The sequence below is a fragment of the Mytilus trossulus genome, chromosome 4 (genome assembly GCF_036588685.1).
Source record: "Mytilus trossulus isolate FHL-02 chromosome 4, PNRI_Mtr1.1.1.hap1, whole genome shotgun sequence".
Classification (NCBI taxonomy): domain Eukaryota; kingdom Metazoa; phylum Mollusca; class Bivalvia; order Mytilida; family Mytilidae; genus Mytilus; species Mytilus trossulus.
This window is the reverse complement of record NC_086376.1, coordinates 1568267-1590101: the sequence shown is the minus strand read 5'-3', so window position 1 is coordinate 1590101 and position 21835 is coordinate 1568267. Positions and strand designations below refer to the sequence as shown.

The 21835-nt window shown below is 33.0% G+C and overlaps 1 protein-coding gene across 5 annotated transcripts in view; it reads right to left on the bottom strand.

Moving 5' to 3' along the window:
• Nucleotides 1-258: 258 nt before the first annotated feature.
• The window catches only part of LOC134714469 (elongation factor-like GTPase 1), a 40342-nt gene continuing 18765 nt past the window's right edge, over nt 259-21835 (bottom strand). For all 5 annotated transcript variants that reach the window (XM_063575745.1, XM_063575744.1, XM_063575749.1 and 2 more), the window contains 9 exons: nt 21056-21219; nt 20287-20435; nt 19304-19454; nt 6019-6150; nt 5677-5824; nt 5129-5285; nt 3949-4789; nt 2629-2813; nt 259-648 (listed from right to left, as the gene is read on the bottom strand). In XM_063575745.1, coding sequence (XP_063431815.1) covers nt 460-648; nt 2629-2813; nt 3949-4789; nt 5129-5285; nt 5677-5824; nt 6019-6150; nt 19304-19454; nt 20287-20435; nt 21056-21219 — 2116 coding nt within the window. In that variant the 3' untranslated portion in view covers nt 259-459. The remainder of the gene's footprint in view (nt 649-2628; nt 2814-3948; nt 4790-5128; nt 5286-5676; nt 5825-6018; nt 6151-19303; nt 19455-20286; nt 20436-21055; nt 21220-21835) is intronic.

Genomic DNA, 21835 nt, shown 5'->3' with positions numbered 1-21835 from the left:
AACAGTCGAATATAATTGGTGATTGAAATAATTGTTAGCTGTACATTCCTTCTGGTAGGGTTCCTATGAATTTAGAAACCACCGGCTCATTGCATAAGGCAATCTCCAAAACCTGGCCAAAATTATTTGTCTCTAGCAATTATATTTAAGACAACCATTGAAACCTGAAATTGCTTTCAAATATATAATAGGATTAGGTCAGTTAGAGGTTGGAAATCTACAAGATAATGAACTGTAAACAGAAAACCTTAAAATAGTAGTTAATAAAATTTTAATAAGTTACAAAATAAAAATTTAGTACATGAATTTCAAGATCTAAATATTACAATGTTTGTGATATAAAGTGAGATCATTTCAAAAGTGAGTCCTCTGTTTTCTGTATATGTAAATTCTTTCAGTTAGCGTAGAGTATTTCCTGTGTCATACATAGCATGAAGTATTAATGTGAGGATATCAGGTTCACTTATTCTTAGTTAATGTCCTTTGTTTCTCAGCATGTTCAACAATTTTCTTGTCCAGTTTTAGTCCTTTCCTTTTGCGTACAGTATTCATGTAGTGATGAGCTCTGTTTTCTGAGTCTGCTTTCTCTCCGTAATGAAGATATTCCTCCTCAGTTGTCGGTATCCAGAATGGATCAATATCTACCACCTGAAATAGATTAATTGATCATGATTGATAGATATAGGAAGATGTGGTGTGAGTGCCAATGAGACAACTCTCCGTCCAAATAACAATTTAAAAAGTAAACCCTTATAGGTTAAAGTACGGCCTTCAACACGGAGCCTTCGCTCACACCAAACAACAAGCTATAATGGGCCCCAAAATTAGTGTAAAACCATTCAAATGGGAAAACCAACAGTCTAACTATATAAAAAAAATGAGAAACACATATAAATTACAAAAACTAACGACAACTACTGATAACTGTTTAACAATATATTAGTCAGATACATAAATGATATAAAATGGTTTGTACTAGATTCATAACTTTGTAAACAAAAGCATGACTCAAAGTGCTTGTAGTTGTACATGACTGTTGTCAATAAAATTAACAATGTTGTCATAGGTAAAATAGCCATACACAGATTATCACTGGTCATCTCAACTCAATTGCTTTTCTCACTACTGCTGTACTGGTACAAGCGAGAAAATCAATCTTGTTGATATGACCAAAAATAATCTTTAATTACAATTTCCCTTCCATGTAAATCCACATGTACAAATTTTATGTCGATGTTGCTTATTTAAAATCAAGCTGCAAAAAAAACCTAAAGAACTGTTAAATCTATTCTAAGCATAACAAAAAGAATGTATGCATTAGAGCTTAGAAAAATGTACAAAATAAGATAAAATAAAATTCATGGAAACTGTTAATGCTTGTTGTGCATTATCATTCAAAGCATGACATGATACAAATGAAAACTAAAGGTTATTTAATTTTATGTAGGCTCCAAATTTGACCTGAACTAATTCTGTTCACTCGTAGTGGAGAAAAAAGTGGCACAACTTTTTAGTTTATGCATCATATTGAAAAACTTGACAGACAGAATCAACAAACACAGAGAACTCACCTTCCCCTTGAAAACTGGCAATCATTGTCAATAAAGTTCACAGAGAACTCACCTTCCCCTTGAAAACTGGCAATCATTGTCAATAAAGTTCACAGAGAACTCACCTTCCCCTTGAAAACTGGCAATCATTGTCAATAAAGTTCACAGAGAACTCACCTTCCCCTTGAAAACTGGCAATCATTGTCAATAAAGTTCAGAGTCAAACAAAAATGTTTCATTCAACTTACAACCTCAGTGTTAACAGCTTAGTGAAACACACTACTTAGACCATTGAGCCCCTGAGGCAAAAAATAGCCGTGCAATATGCTTTTTACTGTGCAATATGCTTTTTACTGTGCAATATGCTTTTTGCTATCTGCTGGTTTCTATCTACCTTCGAAAAATATAGTTTAACATGTGACTATCCCTGAACAAATCAAATTAGTTAAAGTATTTGAAATTAATAATATCATTAAATATATATGGGGTCATAACTCAATTGTTTGTCCGGGTAAAGGAAGAACAGTGTTCCGGGGGAAGATAGTCAGTTTGGAGATAAATGTAATTTGTTTTCGTGGTAGGAATCTAAGTAATATTATTAGTATACAGTAGTGTGCTAGTGACCTAAAGAAGGATCAATATAAACCCAAACAAGAAACAGACTCTCATTGTCATTTTCTGGATGTGATATTGGACAGAACTTACGCTGCTGATTGCAATACTTTTTTATCGACTCACTTTTATTACAAATCCAGCCAATGACTAAATACAAGCTAGCTAACACTTCCATCGTAAGTCATATAAAAAAAAGAAGATGTGGTATGATTGCCAATGAGACAACTATCCACAAAAGACCAAAATGACACAAACATTAACAACTATAGGTCACCGTACTGCCTTGAACAATGAACAAAGCCCATACCGCATAATCAGCTATAAAAGGCCCCGATAAGACCATGTAAAACAATTCAAACGAGAAAACTAACGGCCTTATTTATGTAAAAAAATGAACGAAAAGAATAGGTAACACATTAACAAACGACAACCACTGAATTACAGGCTCCTGACTCATACATACCTCCCAGTGACTAAATACCAACTGTGGACTAGCTAACCCACTTGTTTTCTTCCTAATATCATCAGCAAATCCAAAACTTTCTACTACAGGTAGTGCTGCAATTATGTTAAATATTTGTGACCCTTCCCTCATTTCGTCTTCAATGACTCGTCCATTTCTTTTCCCCAGAACAGCAAACAGTTTACCTGTGAATATATGTACATATAATAATAGTCAGTAAAACAGTTAAAATTTACAAATCATATATTCTGTAAGAATAACTAAAGAAGAGTTGACAATACTATAGTAAGATTTATTTTAACATGAAATACATGTGAATGTTGTGTTATAGTTTTATTTGATGCGACTGTCATACAGGTGAGAGGTTAAGCTAGCTTTAAAACCAGATTCAATCCACCATTTTCTACATAAGAAAATGCATGTACCAAGTCAGGAATTTGACAGTTGTTATCCATTCGTTTGATGTGTTTGAACTTTTGATATTGCCATTTGATTAGGGACCTTCCTTTTTGAATTTTCGTCGGAGTTCAGTATTTTTGTGTTTTCACTTTTTATTTCAAGATTAATTGAAATCTTTTGACATGTCACATACAAGACGCATCTGATTTCAAATTTGAAGAAAAGGATCCTGCATTAATTTAAATTTTATGTTGGATTCCCAAGATTTTGTCTCCAACATCACTCATTCATAATATTAATCATTTTTATTTCAAAGAAAGTTGTAAAAATTCTTGCAAAATGACATGAACAGTAAATTTTGGTGTGTAAAAAATAAATGTACACTTTCTTTTAGACGACAAAAAAAATACAAATAATTATTTGAGACATCTGGGGAATCACAATTAGCATGATAAGGATATTTTGACAATGTGTTATATTGCTGAAAATGGCTGTTTGACAACTGATGGTAAAGGGCATTCCTACCCTCATAAAGGGTTTTACACAGATTTGACAATCATCCCAACTTATTAAAAGAAAAATAAATTACTTCACTTAACTGATTAACTAGAAGCCAGTCCTGTTTCAAGGACTAAAGCTTGTTCAATGAAACAGGATTAGAATTGAAAACCCATAAAAATGCATTAGGGCAAGTTGTTGAGTTAATAACTGATAATCAGACTATATACTATTATAAGACTATAATTATTTTCCAATCTCATAAAACCTTTCTTATTTGTTTGTCAAGTGAAAATCAGTTTAAAAAATTATAGATCTACATTTTGTTAACTGAGAACTCTTCCATTCTTTTAAGAAAAAAAACAAAGGAACACTGTCAAATAGAGAAGTTTGTTGATATTCACCATAACCATGACAACCTACCTAAAACTTCAGCTGTAGCCTGTATATTACATTTATACATTGCCACCACTAATCTTTGAGACTGCGTTTGGAATGCTTTACGGCAGCCATCTTTGATGCAAGATATTAACTGTCCAGAGAACTGACCATAAGTCTCTGTTTTCTTTCTAGACACAGAATCTTCTATTTTATCACAAGATGCTTCGTTTTCACTGTTACTTTTATTTCCAAAATTAATCTTAGATGTTAACTTTTGTATATTATCTATATCACCATCATTTACAGAAGTTTTAGAACATTCAGATCTACTTTCATTTTGTATATGACTTTCTTTTTCAACGCTTTCTTTAGATTTTTCTGTGTCATTCATCATTTCCCATTTTTCAATAACAAAACAAACTCCTCTCATTGGTTCCTCACAAAGAGGTCCAGATAATGTCGCTATTTGAAATCCACTAACAAAACTATTATCAAGGTCCCACAATTCACCACTCCCTTCCGACTCATTATCTAAACATGTCCACACAGTTTGTCTTTTATATTCTGGAATTCTATTTAATAATAAATTTGGCCCAACCCTCCTTGGACCAAAAGCCCATATCTGGTCAATAGCACCTCTCCAAAATTTTCCAGATTCATCAAATATTTTGGTAAGTTTAGATTTGAAGTCTTTGATGGCTTCCTGTATTGATAGGTTTAAGCTGACAATGTCTGATGTTTTGTTAAGATGATCTAACACTTTCAGTAAGTCCATGCTATCTTCTAACAGCTTGGTAATATCATCAGGGAGAGGCTGAGCTCGGATTACAACACAACATTTCTTATTAGCTGTATAAGTCTGAATAAGGCCTGGCTTTAAAACCTAAAAAGATCAAAAGAAGTTTCTAAATAGGTATCCATAATAATTAATTTATTTTCAGCAAAAAATTGCTAAACTTACATTTTTCCTGACACCTCACCCTCTGTTAACCATTTTAATAGAACACACACATGTGAACCAAGCCAAGTGGTGTAGACCATACTTAAACGCTAATGTTTTCTTTTAAAAATTGTGACTTGGACAAAGAGTTATCTCTTTGGCACTCATACCACATCTTCTTAACTCTAGCTTTAGTAAGAATCCTAAACTTTGATATAATTCTAGTATTAAAATTGTGACATATCCATCTTATGTATTTAATATTGCAGACAAAAGTCAAACCTCATCATCATCTTCAAATTCCTTCATCCTGCTAGTCTTAATAACAACATTGGTATCCTGTATAACTTCATTAACCATGTCAACCTTCGGGGGAATTATAATTGTCTCTCGGAATGGTACTATAGCTTCTGATACATTCAACTCGATCTTGGCATACCTTCAAATAATAAATATTTCTTAGATTTAAAATTTGTTGAAAATACATATCTTGTGTTTTGAATTTTGAACATAAAAAAAAAACATACAGATTTGTCAAAATAAACCTCTCATTTAAATAAGCTAAACACTTTCCTTGATAAACTGTCCAACTTTAATAATCACTTGTAGACTGTACAACAAGAATATGTGGTATCACTAGACAACTAGCTTACAGAGTTCAAATAACATGATTTACACAAATATGTCACTTTTCATCCTTCAACAATGAGCAAGATTTATACTGTATAGTCAACATCAAAGTCTCTTACATGACAACTGAAAAACCAAATAGATTAATGAGAAGGAAACAATAAAACAAATATGACGGTCTGGTATACTAATATAGTTACCTCTCTTTCAAGTCGTCTACACATCTTTGTAGATGGACCTCTCCAGCTGTTACGATCACATGTTCTCCAGTTTCTTGTACCATCACTTGTACACAAGGGTCAGCCTGGTTCAATAATTTTAATCCTTGTACAAGTTTCTTCATATCAACTGTAATTATATGAATATCTATGATATGGGGTTGCAAAGGCTTATTTGTTTGTATGTGTTTGTAATTTTTATTTTACATTATAAATACATCATGTTAACTTAGCCATTTTCTCTTAGCCTTTCCAAAAATAACAGTGTTTCTAAAGAATTTCTTTGTCTCTTTAACTCTTTCTTCTAAAACCTAAGATAATTACCAGCATGTTTTGGCTCTAAAGCCACCCTAACAATGGGCGAGGCATCAAAATATAAGTCTGTAAAGGCAGGACAGCCTACAGTACTGGACACTGTACCAGACTTCAGGATGTGATCCTCTAATCCACCTATACCTAGAACAATTTCAAACATATATTAATAAAATTGAGAATGGAAATGGGGAATGTGTCAAGTTTATTTGAAAACAAAATGTCAACATTATGGGTATATAAATTTCAAAATCTGATTCACAATCACATCTCAATTTAGACTTTCTGTATATTTTTCTCTTTCACATATTTTTTAGTCTCACAAGATTTTTCAAATAAATCTTGAACAGTTTATCTTCCTAATGCAATTACCATCCATAGTTTTTCCTTTTTAATTTTTGTCTGTAAAAACTTTCTATTCTAGCTTTTCAAGCACAAGAGATAAACAACAGAAGTTTAAAAATTATGCATACCCCGGTATATACATGTACATGCATAACAGTTATTGATGAACCTATCAACTATACTGAAGAATATGAATTAAAAGAGATGTGGGATATACAGCAAAGACTGTTTATTCGATGTTAAACACTAATTTAACTCCTTTTGCTATATCATAGGGTTGTTTTTACTGGTGGAAAAAGCCAGAGTAACTTGTGAGTACACAGGCATAATTAACTCACAGCAATTTCACGTGAATTAAAATTCATGTGAATCTCACGTGAAATTCACATGAATTTCACCTCAAACGAGCTTATACATGAAACTCACTTGAAATGAGTTTTTGTGAGTTTCATGTGAATCTCATGTGAATTTCACATGAAAATCACGTAATTTTTTTATGTGAAATCACATGAATTTTTAAAATAGAGTATTTCAAATAACATCCAAATTTACAAATTTAATCAAAATCATGAAAAGTACCATTTTTTTTTGTTATAAATTTCATGTGAAATTCATGTGAAAAAAATTCACATGAAAATTTTCACATGAGTATAAGCTCGATTGAGGTGAATCTCATGTGAAACTTTTCATGTGAATTTCATGTGAATTTCATGTGAAATTCATGTGAAGTTGCCTGTGTACTACAACTTTTAGAAGAAAAGGGGCAACCCTTGTCAATTAAGATAAATGTCCAAACATCTCATTATGAGCATGATTAAACTCACAAACTCATAGCCAACTATAGCTAGTGATTACTGTAGAAAACAAATTATACAACTTGGCCTGATACATGAATGAGACAAGCAACCCAGCAACCAATAAAACAAATGATGTTTTTATTTATGATCTGAAACCCAATTGTTTTTGTACAATCAAATCAATCAAAGCGCGAAAGCGCTGTAAAGGCAGTTAATTACAGGTTGTGTGTATTTCTAGTCCAGTTTTATCATTATCTTCCATAGAACAGAGGTGGTTTGTAGAATTTAAGATTTAGAGTTCTTTTGTACCTAGTTCACCTATATCTAGTCTACTGTTTACAGTATATTTTCTGTGCCTCCCATGAAATGCATTTTTAGCCATGGCCTTGTCAGTTTGCTTTAAATTTATGAGTTTGACTGTCCCTTTGGTGTCTTTCGTCCCTCTTCTTTAGACATATAAGAACTTTTCCTTTTCAATATAAATAGACTATTTTTAATTATTGATTGTATACACATATTTTATGACTCCCATAAAAAATAGTTCACAAAGATTGACTAGTCTCTTTACTGTGTGTATAGCAAGGACATCAAGTAACATAATGGTAAATGTACATAGTAACATGTCAACTTTTTTGATGACCATACCTGTCAACTGTCAGTATTTGCAGAGTATTTCCCCCATCGAGCTCAAGGCTCCCAAATGGAAATTTTGTGAGAGCAATTTTGTCGACTATTTTAAGGAAAACAATTAATTCAACAATGGCTATGAGCTTGTTAATGCACGAAGAAGCCAAAAACCACATTGGAATATATTTGAAGGGAATCCATGACAAATCGCCCCACTTTTTCACTAACTCGCCTCACTTTAAAAACAAGAGTGCACACACTGAAATGTCTCGCCTTCTTTACTAATCATTGATATTCTGTTGATAGTCCTAATAAAAAAGCGTTATTACAACTGTCACATAATCTTAACATAAACCAAGAAAACTAAACATTGACCTTTGAACCATGAAAATGAGGTCAAGGTCAGATAAACCATGCCAGGTAGGCATGTACAGCTTACAATTCTTCCATACAACAAATAATATTGACTAATTGCTTATAGTTTAAGAAAAACAGACCAAAACACAAAAGCTTAACACTGAGCAATGAACTGTAAAAAATGAGATCAAAGTCAAATAAAACCTGTGCGACTGACATGTAAATCATGAAATATTTCCATACACCAAATATAGTTGACCTATTGCATAAAGTATTAGAAAAAAAGGCCAAAACTCAAGAACTTAACTTAAACCACTGAACCATGAAAATGAGGTCAAGGTCATATGACACCTACCAGGTAGACCTGTACACCTTACAACCATGCCATACACAAAATATAGGAGACCTATTGCAAACAGTATAAGAAAAACAGACCAAAACACAAAACTTAACTATAACCACTAAACCATGAAAATGAGGTCAAGGTCAGATGACACCTGCCAGTACATGTACACCTTACAGTGCTTCCATACACCGAATATACTAGACCTATTGCTTATAGTATCTCAGATATGGACTTGACCACCAAAACTTAACCTTGTTCGCTGATCCATGAAATGAGGTCGAGGTCAAGTGAAAACTTGCAAGGTACGCACATACCAAATATAGTTATCCAATTACTTACATGTATAATAAGAGAGAATTTGACATTACAAAAAATTTTAACTTTTTTTTCAAGTAGTCACTGAACCATGAAAATGAGGTCAAGGACATTGGACATGTGACTGACGGAATCTTCGTAACATGAGGCAACCATATACAAAGTATGAAGCATCCAGGTCTCCCACCTTCTAAAATATAAAGCTTTTAAGAACTGAGCTAATATCGCCGCAGCCGTATCACTATCCCTGTCGAGCTTTCTGCGACAAAAGTCGCAGACTCGACAAAAAAACTGCCCCAACCTGGATTACCAAATCACCCCACTTGTGAACTGTGTTAAATCCCTTTAATATTACTCCTGCCAACTGGTCCCATCTAATGGAAATGGGTGAAATCTAGATAAATATATTATTAACCAGGATGAATTAAGTAATGCCAACTCGCCCCACTTATGGAAAAAGATGTTATTCCATTGAATATAAGCTAAATTCCTTATATTGCATTTTGATACATTTAACTGGTTACTTTTCAATTGTTATGCAAATAACTAAGCTTCAAAACTTAGTTATTCTTCAACAATCAGTTTTTTTTTAGAATTATAATCTCAGTATATATCAATAATAGTAATTAAATTAATTTTCGGTTTGTTTGTATTCTGTGTAGATTAGTTTTCATTAAAGTGGTGCGAGTTTTTATTTTTAATTGTATATATTAATCTAAATATTACTGTTTTTTTTATAAGTAGGGCGAGTTGACAGGAGTAATATTAAACATGATTTGACCAATTTCACATGTGGGGCGATTTGATGAATCAGTTTGTGGCGGTTTTTTAAAAAGTGGGGCGATTAGCCAGTGGGGCAACTTGTCCTGCTTCCATTTGAAGGCTCCCTTGAAGGTTTTGTATGACTATATGGACCATCTTTCACATAAAACCCCCATGTGCATTTTGAAAAGTTGGCAGATATGTTTCTAACTCCAGGCAAAATCTACCGGTATGAATGAAAAAGAAAATTTCAATTAAGGCTATGTGGCCATAACAGCTGTCTCATTAGCATTTTAACCACTTCCCATATTTTGCAATTAAAACAATAGAAGAAAATTATTTAACGCAAAAACAAAACTTGCTTGTAAATATGAAATTCTCTTTTATACGGTATGAGTTTTTCTCATTGTTTGAGATTGTACAGTAGTACCTGTAACTGCTTATACCTATTTCTTATTCACTTTTGCTTGATAAACTCACTAAATATCAAATACATTGTACCACATCTCCTTATTTTTATAAGCATTCCAATAACATGAACAATTGTAATTCAATTCTATATACCAAAGCAAAATGAACTGCACCACTTTCATTCACTAGTATGCATCTTTTGGCAAAATACAAGTTCTTAAATGACACAATATATATTTATTGATAAAAGAATAAAATTTAGTATTCAACTCTTTAACGAGTATAAAAAAAGCACAGCTGTGTCATAACTTGTGAAATCTGTGCTGAAAACATAGACATTGGTTTTTGAGTAATTCCATATGTGAAGCTCAACATTAGCTCGTCAGTTGGTGGTGGACAGTTAAATATATAGTTCCTTTCTGTAGGCTAGCATGAATGACTTTTCAGGAAAACCAATTTCACAAATCAAAACTTTCCTCTAGATTTCTCCAACAATATTCATCCAGTTTAGTTCTCAAGTTTGTTTTAATTGGACACCGTCCTGATTTTTAATTTTGCAAACCATTCAGTCTCTTGCTTGCAAATGGTGCATGAAAATAGGATGGGTATGGCAGTAGACAAGTCTCTTTAAGGGAACAGTCATTATTTATCAGCTGAGGGGGTTGGTTCAAATTTTTCACACAAAAAAGTTTTGATGGCGACCCCCCAATCATTCTTATAAACCTTACAATGACCCCCCCATAGAACATATTTACAAAAGCTTGACCCCCCCAATCCCAGTAAACAGTGTAGTTGGGAGAGGGTGATGCCAGAAACGTAATTACAAGCAATTGTTAATGTCTTGTGGACATTATCAGACAACCAAGTGATGACTTTAAATATTGATATACATTTTGTACTTTTGTACTATATTTATTTTAAAATAACAGAATAAATTATTGCATTTGTAACAATTTAATATCATAGTAACTATTATATATACAAGAATTATTCAGATACACTACAAAATTTAAATGAAAAAGAGAAAAACAGTATGTTGCATTAAATGATAAAATCATATATTATTACAGTATGGTGCAAATTCGTCTCATTTTCATCTCATTTTGTTTCTAAAAATGATAAACAAATAATCCTCTTTATTTAATCGTTCGGAATTTAAAAATCCCGGAATTTGCTTCCTTTTGGTAAATTGGAAAAAAAAGTCATATTTTAATCAGGAATGGGAAATTATTACTAAAATGTTTAAATCAAAGATGTTAAAGAAAGTGATAAAATATTTTACTTTACTTGAGCAAAACACAAAAAAATCAACATTGCAATAAAAATAAACAAAGAACATTACTCAAATCAATAATATTTACATGAACTAAGTGCAAAGAATAAAGGATAATTCAAAGGCATCAACACATCTAGATAAGAATTAAATTAGTCTGAATCAGATGTTTCTGACGTATTTTGATCAGTGTCAACACTTTCTTCAACAACATTTATACTACCGGCATTTACTTCATAAAAGTTATCATACTCTTGCCAATATGCATCCTGTACTTTGTCTTGCAGCTGTTCTAACAAAAGACATTTTGTGTGGTGATTGAAAATACCGCTATTACACTCAAACAAAGCCACCAAATTAGCCATATCTACTGACTTGAGCCTTTCAACCTGGTGTACATCAACTGTGGTCATGTCAATATCACTAAGATGAAAGTTTATTTGATGTAGAGATGTCATTCCTTTGATAAAATATCTATTTTTGCAGTTATTCAAATTTGGACAAATGTTTTTAATCAGTAAGTGTCCATTCTGAATTCTCCTTTCAATTTTGCGTTTTAATGCCTTGCGCCTGGAGTGTCTTTGCTTTTTTGTCTCATAACCTTGAACACTTCTTCCTGGTTTTTTAGAATCTTGTCCAAATAAAACGGACTTGTTCATCAATTTGGCAGCTTTTTCTTTCATATCATTTAACTTTTTATGAATGTTATCACATCGAGAAATAAGATTTCTGTTAAATAAATGAGGTTCATCAGAATATTGTTTTTTCAGAGTTCTGCCATTTTCGTTAAAGAGGTTCAGATCGTCTGACTTAGTTTTGTTTAAAAGTTCTGAACAGTCTTCTATGCATTTATCAATATTTGTGATATTAAACTTAATCCTTGATCCATCCCCAGGACGTACAAATGACCCTTTCAATAAATCACCTATTGAGCTAGGGTTGTCCCCACATATATAAGCGCATCTCTCTTCTATTGTCTCTATCTCACGTATCAAATTATACTGCCTAGAGCCTTCCGTGAGAAAATACTTCCTAAATGTTGTCACATTCGGCAGATAGGTCCATGCTGAACTGTACAAATTTGGTAGCAAATTGTTGAAAAACATGCATCTTTTACCTTTTGGGTGGGGGAACCAACCTAAAGCTGTATTTTCCCAAACATTACCGCCTGTTAAATTTGCATTTGTGTTGCTTCGGTCCACATTCTTCAAAATATGTCGGGCTAAAGCTCCCCTCTGGTGAATATTTGAAGAACACTGTGAGCAGTAATCTGAAAGTATTAAAATCATTTTATTTGGGGGTGTAATAGTGCAAAAGAAGAGAATGCACGGATACAGTTTTATGCCTATTTAGACTGAAATTGGTCATCTTATTAAGAAAAACTATTAAAAGGAACGATTTTTGTAATATTTTTGGCTTGTAGAAATAGCAACTAATTTGCCTTCTAGTGTATTCTACAATTTATTTTTTAGTATTTTAAATTCTTTTCCTTTAAGGCTATCTGAACCTAATGAAAACTTTTACAAATATTATATGCATACATACAATAACATAGAAAAGAAAAAAATGATGATGCATTTACTACTTACATAAACTACAGTCTTCACAAAATAGTGAACTATCCAATTCAGTACAGTTTTCACATGTTATATTGCCACTTTGATTAATTCTTAATTTCTGGAAACGATGACTTCTCAATGCACCCTGCAGAATGAAAAAAAAAATAATCTATAAAACAAATGATAAAGATATAAAATTAACTTACAATATACTAAACTAAAATTTAAACAACAAAAATATTATAAAAACAAAAAAAAAACCTACCTTAGAGTGAAAAGTATTGCAACATTCTTCACAATACACAAGTTCACAGTCGGAACATTCAAAACTAGACCTGGTTTCATTGCAAAGATCACATAATTTTTCACAAGAGTCCATCCTGAATATCTGATGAATAAAGAATGTGTGTGAAATGGATGCTGACCTTATATCATGGATGTTAAAATTAATTAGTCAATACAGACTCCTGGGGAGGTTGCATAATTCATTTCCCTTATCAGATAATCACTGTAATCTCTCAACTCTCTGTTGTCAAAAGCATATGGGATTGACCACATAGACATGTTTAAGGTTATTTATGTGTACATGAAAAACAAATTTTACATTTCCCATCAATATCACAGGAAGGTGCAATATTTATACTATTAAATAGATGCATGAATAATATTAGTTTATAGACTAGGAGATAGAAAATTGAAAAAAAATAGTAGTTATTGCATGATTTTGTTGAAAAAGAATCAATTTACAAAATAAAATTATATTAAAGATAAAAAATTACCTTATCTTGAATCCAAACAGTTTTATTTCTCTAGCATCCAAAAAAGTGTCTTTCTCTCCAATTTGTGTATTGTCTCCCTGATCTACTTGTCTTTGTTTCTACAATGTCTATCGATGAATGTTCACTTTCATTTTCAGACGAAGAGGCATCACCAAAACTTTCAATATCTGTATCTCCAGGAGAGTCACTTTCTTGTGTATCTTCTGTGTCATCTTCATCTTCAGAGCTGCTTGTTGGATCGATCTGTGGAATTTGGACTGGTCGTCTTTCATTGTATAGAATTTGTTTCATATTTTTGTTTGCCATAAATGATTCTACAATTGCAACAAGAGCTTTTTTCGTCTTTGGGATAGTTGGTGAAATTTTGTTTCTGTCCACATATGCTGCCAATATATCTTTTGGTATTGTTTTGACTTTCCCATCTAAATACAGAGAATTCATGTCATAGTCCTCCAATCTCTTTTCCTTATTTTTGTGCCTCACTTTTCTTGTTTTTTCTGCCCTTTTCTCCCGTTTCAGTTGTATATATTCCAATTGACTAAGTTCTTCTTCAGCTAGGCTGTGTGTACCTACAGCATATTTTTGACAAAACTCATCTACTTTTTCTTTGTCTTGAGAGCAAAGGAGGCCACTTTTGTGTAGTTTTCGGATCTGGGCTCTTGGTTGAAAATCATCTGGCTTGCGAAAAGATCCATCATCATCATAAATAGGGGTGTCCTTGACTGATAAATATTGATAATTTTGTCCAGGAAAAGGTCTTGGAATTCTAGATGTTATTGTCGACCGCCATCCATTTTGACAAAAGCTGCATAGTGTACCATTGTCTATGCCTTCAATACAAGAATTTTTCCTAAATTCAATGTACAGTTCTCCCTCTTCAAAATGTTTTTCGTAGAAACTTTGCAATTTAAAATAGTAATTATACCCAGGAAGAGAACGTTTTTTCGTTTCTGATGCATCTAAGAAGTCTTTAAGATATTTGGCATCTGTATAAAAGAGATCTGATTTATCCTCTGATACAAGACCCTCCATAAAATCTCCTCTTGGTCCTGGAGACCCGTCAACTCTACTTGAAAGATCTTTACAAGTCTCCAAAACATTGTGAATCGTAATTTCTTCTTCCAATTTCTCATATTCATCAAATGACAATTGTTTAGCATTATCATAATCTTCAATGCATTAATGTATCCATTTTATGCTTCCTCCGTCTACTATTGCTCGACCTACTGCAGCTTGTGTCCTCTCAACCTCATTCTGACAATCCCCTGTTGCCCTATGAATACGTGCATAGAGATCTAGGTTATCCAATCTAACTTTTTCAGTTGCTCTCATTCTAACATCTCTGTTAGATTTTCCTACACCTGGCCCAGCATCAGTTAATTCTAGAACAACTGGCTTTGTATCAGGTAATTTCAAGGTTTGCATGTAATTCACTAAGTCTTTACACTTGGTCACCAAATCCTTATAAAACAGAACTAGCTCTGCACCTTTAAGCCTTTGTTCCAAAACAGTGTTCAGTGTGGTAAGCTCTTCATTTAAGAGATTAACTTTATTTCTAAGTTCTTGTAACTTGTCAGCCTCATAAGCAGAAATTGAAAAGGTATGTATATCCATAGCTTTCTTAGCCTTCTTTAACCAAATTTTCACGCTGTTAATTCTTTCTTGCTCATAATTCCTATGGCTACAAACTTTATTGTTTGATACATTTTTAATGTCATTTTCTTCAGTTTGATCAATAAAGTGTCTGATTTTATCTCTTACTCTATGACAGATGATCCGGAATTCAGATGAAAAGTTGCAAGATTTAACTTCATACAAGTCAGGTTTCTCTACTCGTAATCTCCTATCCTCTGATGCCCAAACGGACCCACTGCTGCCAACATAAAACTTAGGTCTCATCACACATACTGATTGGTCTTTTGACAACATAATGGATGCTTCTCCATTTACATTAGTTATGTTTTTTTCCATGTACCTATGACTTCCAGGAGTAATGTTTAATTTTGCATTTGCAAAATCATACTTAGGTAGACGTTTCATTGTATTAGCGTCTGTTGATAAAAACACTCTGAATTTATCAAGTCCATCTGATGCCTCGGGCTTAATATATGCTTTGTCATCAATACTGTGTATAAGAACATTGTCTGGATTATGCTGACATAAATGCATCACAGCTCTTTTTATATGAGCTCTCTGGTGTTTAGTGTGTATCTTATTTTTTTCTTCTGACTTTGTAGGTTTTTTGCAACAAAATAAACCACGTCCTTTATGAAGTTTTGCTTGGATATGTCGAACATTTGAGGGCCGGGCTCTATTATATGCAGTTGTGTCTGATCTGATAGGTTTCTTGCCTTGTTGATGTCTTTTAAAATTTATAATTCTTTTGAAGTCTCGTTTTCGGACAGTTTTGTTGAGATACAAGACAGCGTCATGTCTCCTTCCATGGGCTGTTGCCTTTTCCTCTATGCAGTTTAGCAGGAATACTTCATCTTCTGAGTCAATTTTTTCAGGCGCACCTGCTCCTAGTTTTCTCTTTTTTATTCTATTTTCATCCATCAAAGATTTAGCTGTCCTCTTAACAGTCTGTTGATATCTTTGTCTATATTTTGGCTGCTCTGAACTTAATATTTCTTTCTTGTCTTTGAGTCTTTTATCCATTTCTAATATTTCCTCATCAAGATCAGCAATTCTAGTCGCCGGTTGTCTATTGTCCGCTGTTAACAATTTATTAAGGTGTTCAAGTTTTTTTTCCAAAGTCTCAATGTCATTTGCAAGTTTCAATTTAACAATGTCTGTTGCTGCAATTTCTGCATTTTTGGTTTCATGTGCAGCTTCAGTAACTTTATTCAGTTGTTTTCTAGCAAGAACGGGGTTGATTCCACAAGAATAGAGTTTCTGATTACTATATGTTGCCCCTAGTATCACTGATAAGCAAGTCTTGTCGAATTCAGTTTCCATTGATCCAATAATAGATTTAACTGTTTCGCTTGGTAGATCTAAGTCAGCTTTCTCTTCCTGTGAAAGTTTAAAATCCAAAAGTAACATCTTTAATGTTTTTTCAGTTTGAATATTTGAGCTTCGGATACAAATATACTTTTTGTATTTTGTTGGATGCGTAAAATAACATATTGGTAGTCCTATGTCATGTCCCAAGATGGTATCTCTAAACACAGCCTTATCGGGACAAGTTTCAAAGAATGAGCAGTATATGTCATATGCATCATCAAATAAAATGTACCCGTTTATGTCCAAAAAGTCGAGAACGGATGCAAGTCCAAGTAAGCTTCGAAACCTAAATTTTGATTTTGTTGAATTCAGTAACCCATACAATTTTAACCTCAAATCTTCAGCGATATCGCATTCCTGTAATGAAACTTTAATTTCATTATCGATTGTTTGTAGTTTTCTGTTCTCTGTTCGTTTTTCTGAAAAGGATTTCTTAACATTTTGCTTTTTTTCAATATATACTGCTGGTCCTTTCAGTTCGGAATTAGTATCATTTGAATTAAAATTACTATCCATTGTCACAATTCTATTATTGTCCATGTCAATCCAAATTAAAAAAGGAAAACTGTCAGTTTAAAGATCTACAAATAAAAGAATACCTTTATGTTTAAAAAAATGCAAAGTTATCAGTTTAAAAGTTAATTCATTAATGAATTTCGTTTATTATCTTATACTTATTTATTGTACTATATGCTCTATCATGCCTATGCGAGCCCTTTTATTGAATAGTATAGATATTAAACTTCTATGTTTAAATATATGTACATTTTTTATTTTATTTTATTTTATAAATTGATTACATTTTTTCCAAATGATTGAAAAATATACATACCTTTTAAACATTGATGTTGTGATACACATGTTCAGTTAATTTCCAAATCATGAATTCCTGTGGTCAATAGCAGTTTCTCATGTTCCATATGCACTGTGTCATTTATTAATGCTAAGATAAGTGTTATAAATTTACACATCAGATAGATAATGAACCATAACAGATTACAGTGATTAGAGAGTGATCTGATTAAATACCACTTCAGTGATTAGGCATCCCGCTGGTGCTTCAGGCTATCAAAGATTTAATGACAGGAGCTATTAATATAAAACTAAAGGACTTCACTCCAATGCTGTTAAGAATTTATATACTTGATAGAAATAAATACTTTCATCTGGTGACCCCCCCCCCCCCCCCAGTAATATTACTTTATAGAAGGCAACCCCCCCAGTAATATTACTTTATTGAAGGCAACCCCCCCAGTTGTTTGATATTTTTGGTGATGACCCCCCCTAAAATGCACCGACCCCCTCAGCTGATAAATAATGACTGTTCCCTAAAGTGGGTTTGTGCCCTGAAAAAAAAGTTTTATAACCAGGGGTGTGGAAATGCTATGACAGACTCGTACATTTGAACAACCGGACAAGTAATTATTTTTGTCTTGGTACCGTGGACAAGTAAAAAAATACACAAGACAAAGTTCAAATCCATCAAAAACATAAAATTAATTTCAAAACGTATAGAGATGTTTAATTTATGTAAGAGAAACAAATGTTCAGCAAGTAAAAACATCAATGTTCATGACGATAAATATTACATGATACCGGAAATAGATCGATTACCAAAATAAATAAAATAAGTATGCGAACCCGAGTCGCGTAACATTGCATTGGCTTTGTCCATTGACCCGGGATCGTCGATTAGGTTTTATCCGTCATTTGCCGGAAGTGTCATTTTGGCGGGAAATCATGTACACATACACACGTAGATTGGCTGGTACCCGATCGTAATGTTACACATCAACATATATCAAATAGCTAATACCCGGAACGTAGTACCGGGAACCAGGATAAAACGTGGACAACATACATAACTAGAACCGAAATTGAAAACGCTTTACGGTTTCTCGTTCATAAACCGAATTCCGCTTTGAATTATAGAAGATGCAATATTAATCATGTTCAGTCGACTTTTCATTGTTATATCAACGTCTGAACTAATTAAAGAATCTTTAGATGTCAGATAACACTCGAAATTGAGCCGACCTCTTTCCACACGGAATACACATAATGATAGTTTGTAGTCAGGTTGACTGCTTATAATGCAAAATACACACTAATAACAAGTTCTAAAAAACGAACAATACACACTGATCGTTTCTTTAGTCCCCAATGTAAATGAAAGAAACAAAAACCATATTATACCATAAAAAGAAGAGGAGAAATTCGAACATTTCCGGATCTATTTCTGGCCAAAAGACCCCCTGCAAAGATTGCGTATGAAAAGATGAACCTCATGCCTTAAAAGTCAGGCCTTAAAGCACTGCCTTTAAAAACTCAGAAATTAATGTCATCTCTTCTAAACAAAGTTAAAATTTTATTAATCATGTTCTAAATTCAACTTATGAAAATAACAAGAATGTGTCCCAAGTACACTGATGCCCCACTCACACCATCATTTTCTATGTTCAGTGGACCGTGAAAATGGGATAAAATCCCTAATTTGGCATTAAAATTAGAAAGATCATATCATAGGGAACATGTTTACTAAGTTTCAGGTTGATTGGACTTCAACTTCATCAAAAACTACCTCGACCAAAAACTTCAACCTGAAACTTGACAGACGAACGAATGAACGAATGAACAGACGGACAGACGAACGGACGCACAGACCAGAAAACATAATGCCCCTCTACTATCATAGGTGGGACAAAAAACGTGTATTTTACCAAGTACATTCCCTGCAGGAACACTATCCATAAGTTCTAGTTCTCTTCCCATGAAGAGGTAAACCTCTCTAACTGTGGCTACTGTTATATGTCTGTCACTACTCAGATCCTTTATCGACAGGCTATCATCTATCTGGTGTCCTGAAGTTTCCTGACAAAAATAAAACAAAAATTATTATTGTTAGATGCTTTCATCATAACAAAACATACAAATTCTATCATAGTTTTGAGTAACATACAATAACTCAAGACAATTAAATTTATTAACATTTGAAATTCATCTAGTTTTTTTCATGCAATGATTGGAAAAATATGGTTTTTAAAAACCATTACAAAATTAAAGGAAAATTTTAACATAACAATTAAATGTTGACCCCGACAAAATATATGAAGTATATGACACGACGATCAGAATGAATTGTTGAGAAAAGCATGAATCAATTTTTAAAAGAATTAGAGAATCAACTATGGGTCATTGTAATAAGTGTTCTGTATTAGTACTGAAATCACATATTGACCACCCTAACACAAATCATTATTTCTTTTCCATTTAAATTTGCTCAGTGCCTAATTTATAAATCTCCAGTTTACTGGTACACAAATTTTTCACTTCTTGCTTTATGCATACAGAAAAAGCACTCCATTAGTTGGTTTGTCATGTAATATGCTTGACTGCAGTTAATTAATAAATGGAAAATATTATGAGATTTTTTCTTAAAAATATTGGTTTACTTAAAACAGTATATTTCCTTATGCATGTTATGAGATCTCCTTTTGATAGAATATAAATACTGCATGACTTTGTTAAATAAATCTTTTTTTCTCTAATTTCTACTATTTTCAAGTAATTTTAATGTTTTATCTATCCTCCTGAATATGCATGCTTCATTAGATATTAAACATCAATCAATCACACAATCTTTTGATACACTAATATTAGGGTAAGACCCTGAATCCTCAATAAGTACCACTATAAACCATACCTCTTTTAAAGCTACTTCTGGGTCATGTTTAGGTCCTAGGACATATAACTTCTGACCCTTCTTTACAACACCACTCATTACTCTAGCAAAAGCTATAAATGTTTGGTCTGCTTCAGGCTCTGTGTCAGAACCAACTGGAGATTCTTTGTCTTCAAAGTAATATATTATAAAAATAACAACCAAATTGTTTTTTTTTAATTTTTTTATTTATCCAGAAAAATGGTTAACTACAAGCTAAAGCAGATGATCTTATAAAAATATGATATAAAATGAATGAAACTTTTTAAAGAAAATACATTATCCTGACTGATTTTAGATTTGACCTTCATCACTATGCATTTTTAAAGTGCCTGTCAACTTGCATCTAAATGTCTGGCAAATGTGATTATGCATTATGTATTGGAGGAGTTTCAATTATCTACTAACTTTACAGGATAACAATTATCTGTTACTGATGGAGGCACATGTGTATTCATACTTATTTTCTCAGCACATTGATGTTCATGTGTTATATTATAGATTATCATTGGTTATCTCAATAAGATTGATTTTCTCGCTTGAGCCGACAGTGAAAGTGAGAAAAGCAATAGAGTTGAGTAGACCAAAGATAATCTGTTTATAGCTATTTTACCTATGAAAATGTTGTTAATTTCATTGACAACAGGCATGTGGGTCCTTAGTTTCTAGCGAAAGAATTTCATATCATTCTACTCCGCTGAGAAAGAAAATTATCAGTCAGCATGATCAAAGGAAAAAAAGGGATAATTACCAGATACATCCTCCTCTTCAATGATCTTTGACCCAGTAGGCTGTTCCAACTTCTCTCCACTATCTGTAGGGGTTGTCTGTCCCATGTCAGATGTAGCCATTCTCTGTGCATGTCTTAGTCTGGCTTGCTCTCTCCTTCTTTGTATGTCTTCATCTGTAAGGGGTCTATCATAAAAAAAACCACCTCAAATTCAATTAAACTCACTTCCTAAATTATTTTTTGCCACAGGTAAATTATTGTTTCAACATAGTAAGAAATGGGGAATGTGTCCATTGGCTACAGATGATGTCCCCACTTGCTTATCATATAAAGTTTTATCGGATCACAGATGAATTATCACGTTGTGATTGGTTAAACGCCGTCACGTGGTGACCCCCTATGAGACCGTATGGGGTTAGTAAGTTTCATATGGGGTTCGTGACGCGTTAATGGCGATGTCATCCATTAATGTTGTTGTGTTTCATTGTTTATTTTTCAACAAAACGCTGCAGAAAAAGTCCAGCGTCCGATAATTTCGTTATACGGTTAACTACTGACCCCCTACGGATCCATAGAGAGTGAATAAAATTCATAGGGGACTTGGCCTCCGGCTTCACCCCCTATGGATTTTACTAACCCTCTATGGATCTGGATGGGGTCAGTAGCGAACCATATAACTTATAATAAAGGTACATATCTGTAGAACAGTAAAAGTGATACTGCCTTAATTTCTACTTCATCTGAGTATTGTGATAATAAGTGTATGAGTTTCATAACATTTGATAAAGGCAAATTTAAGGT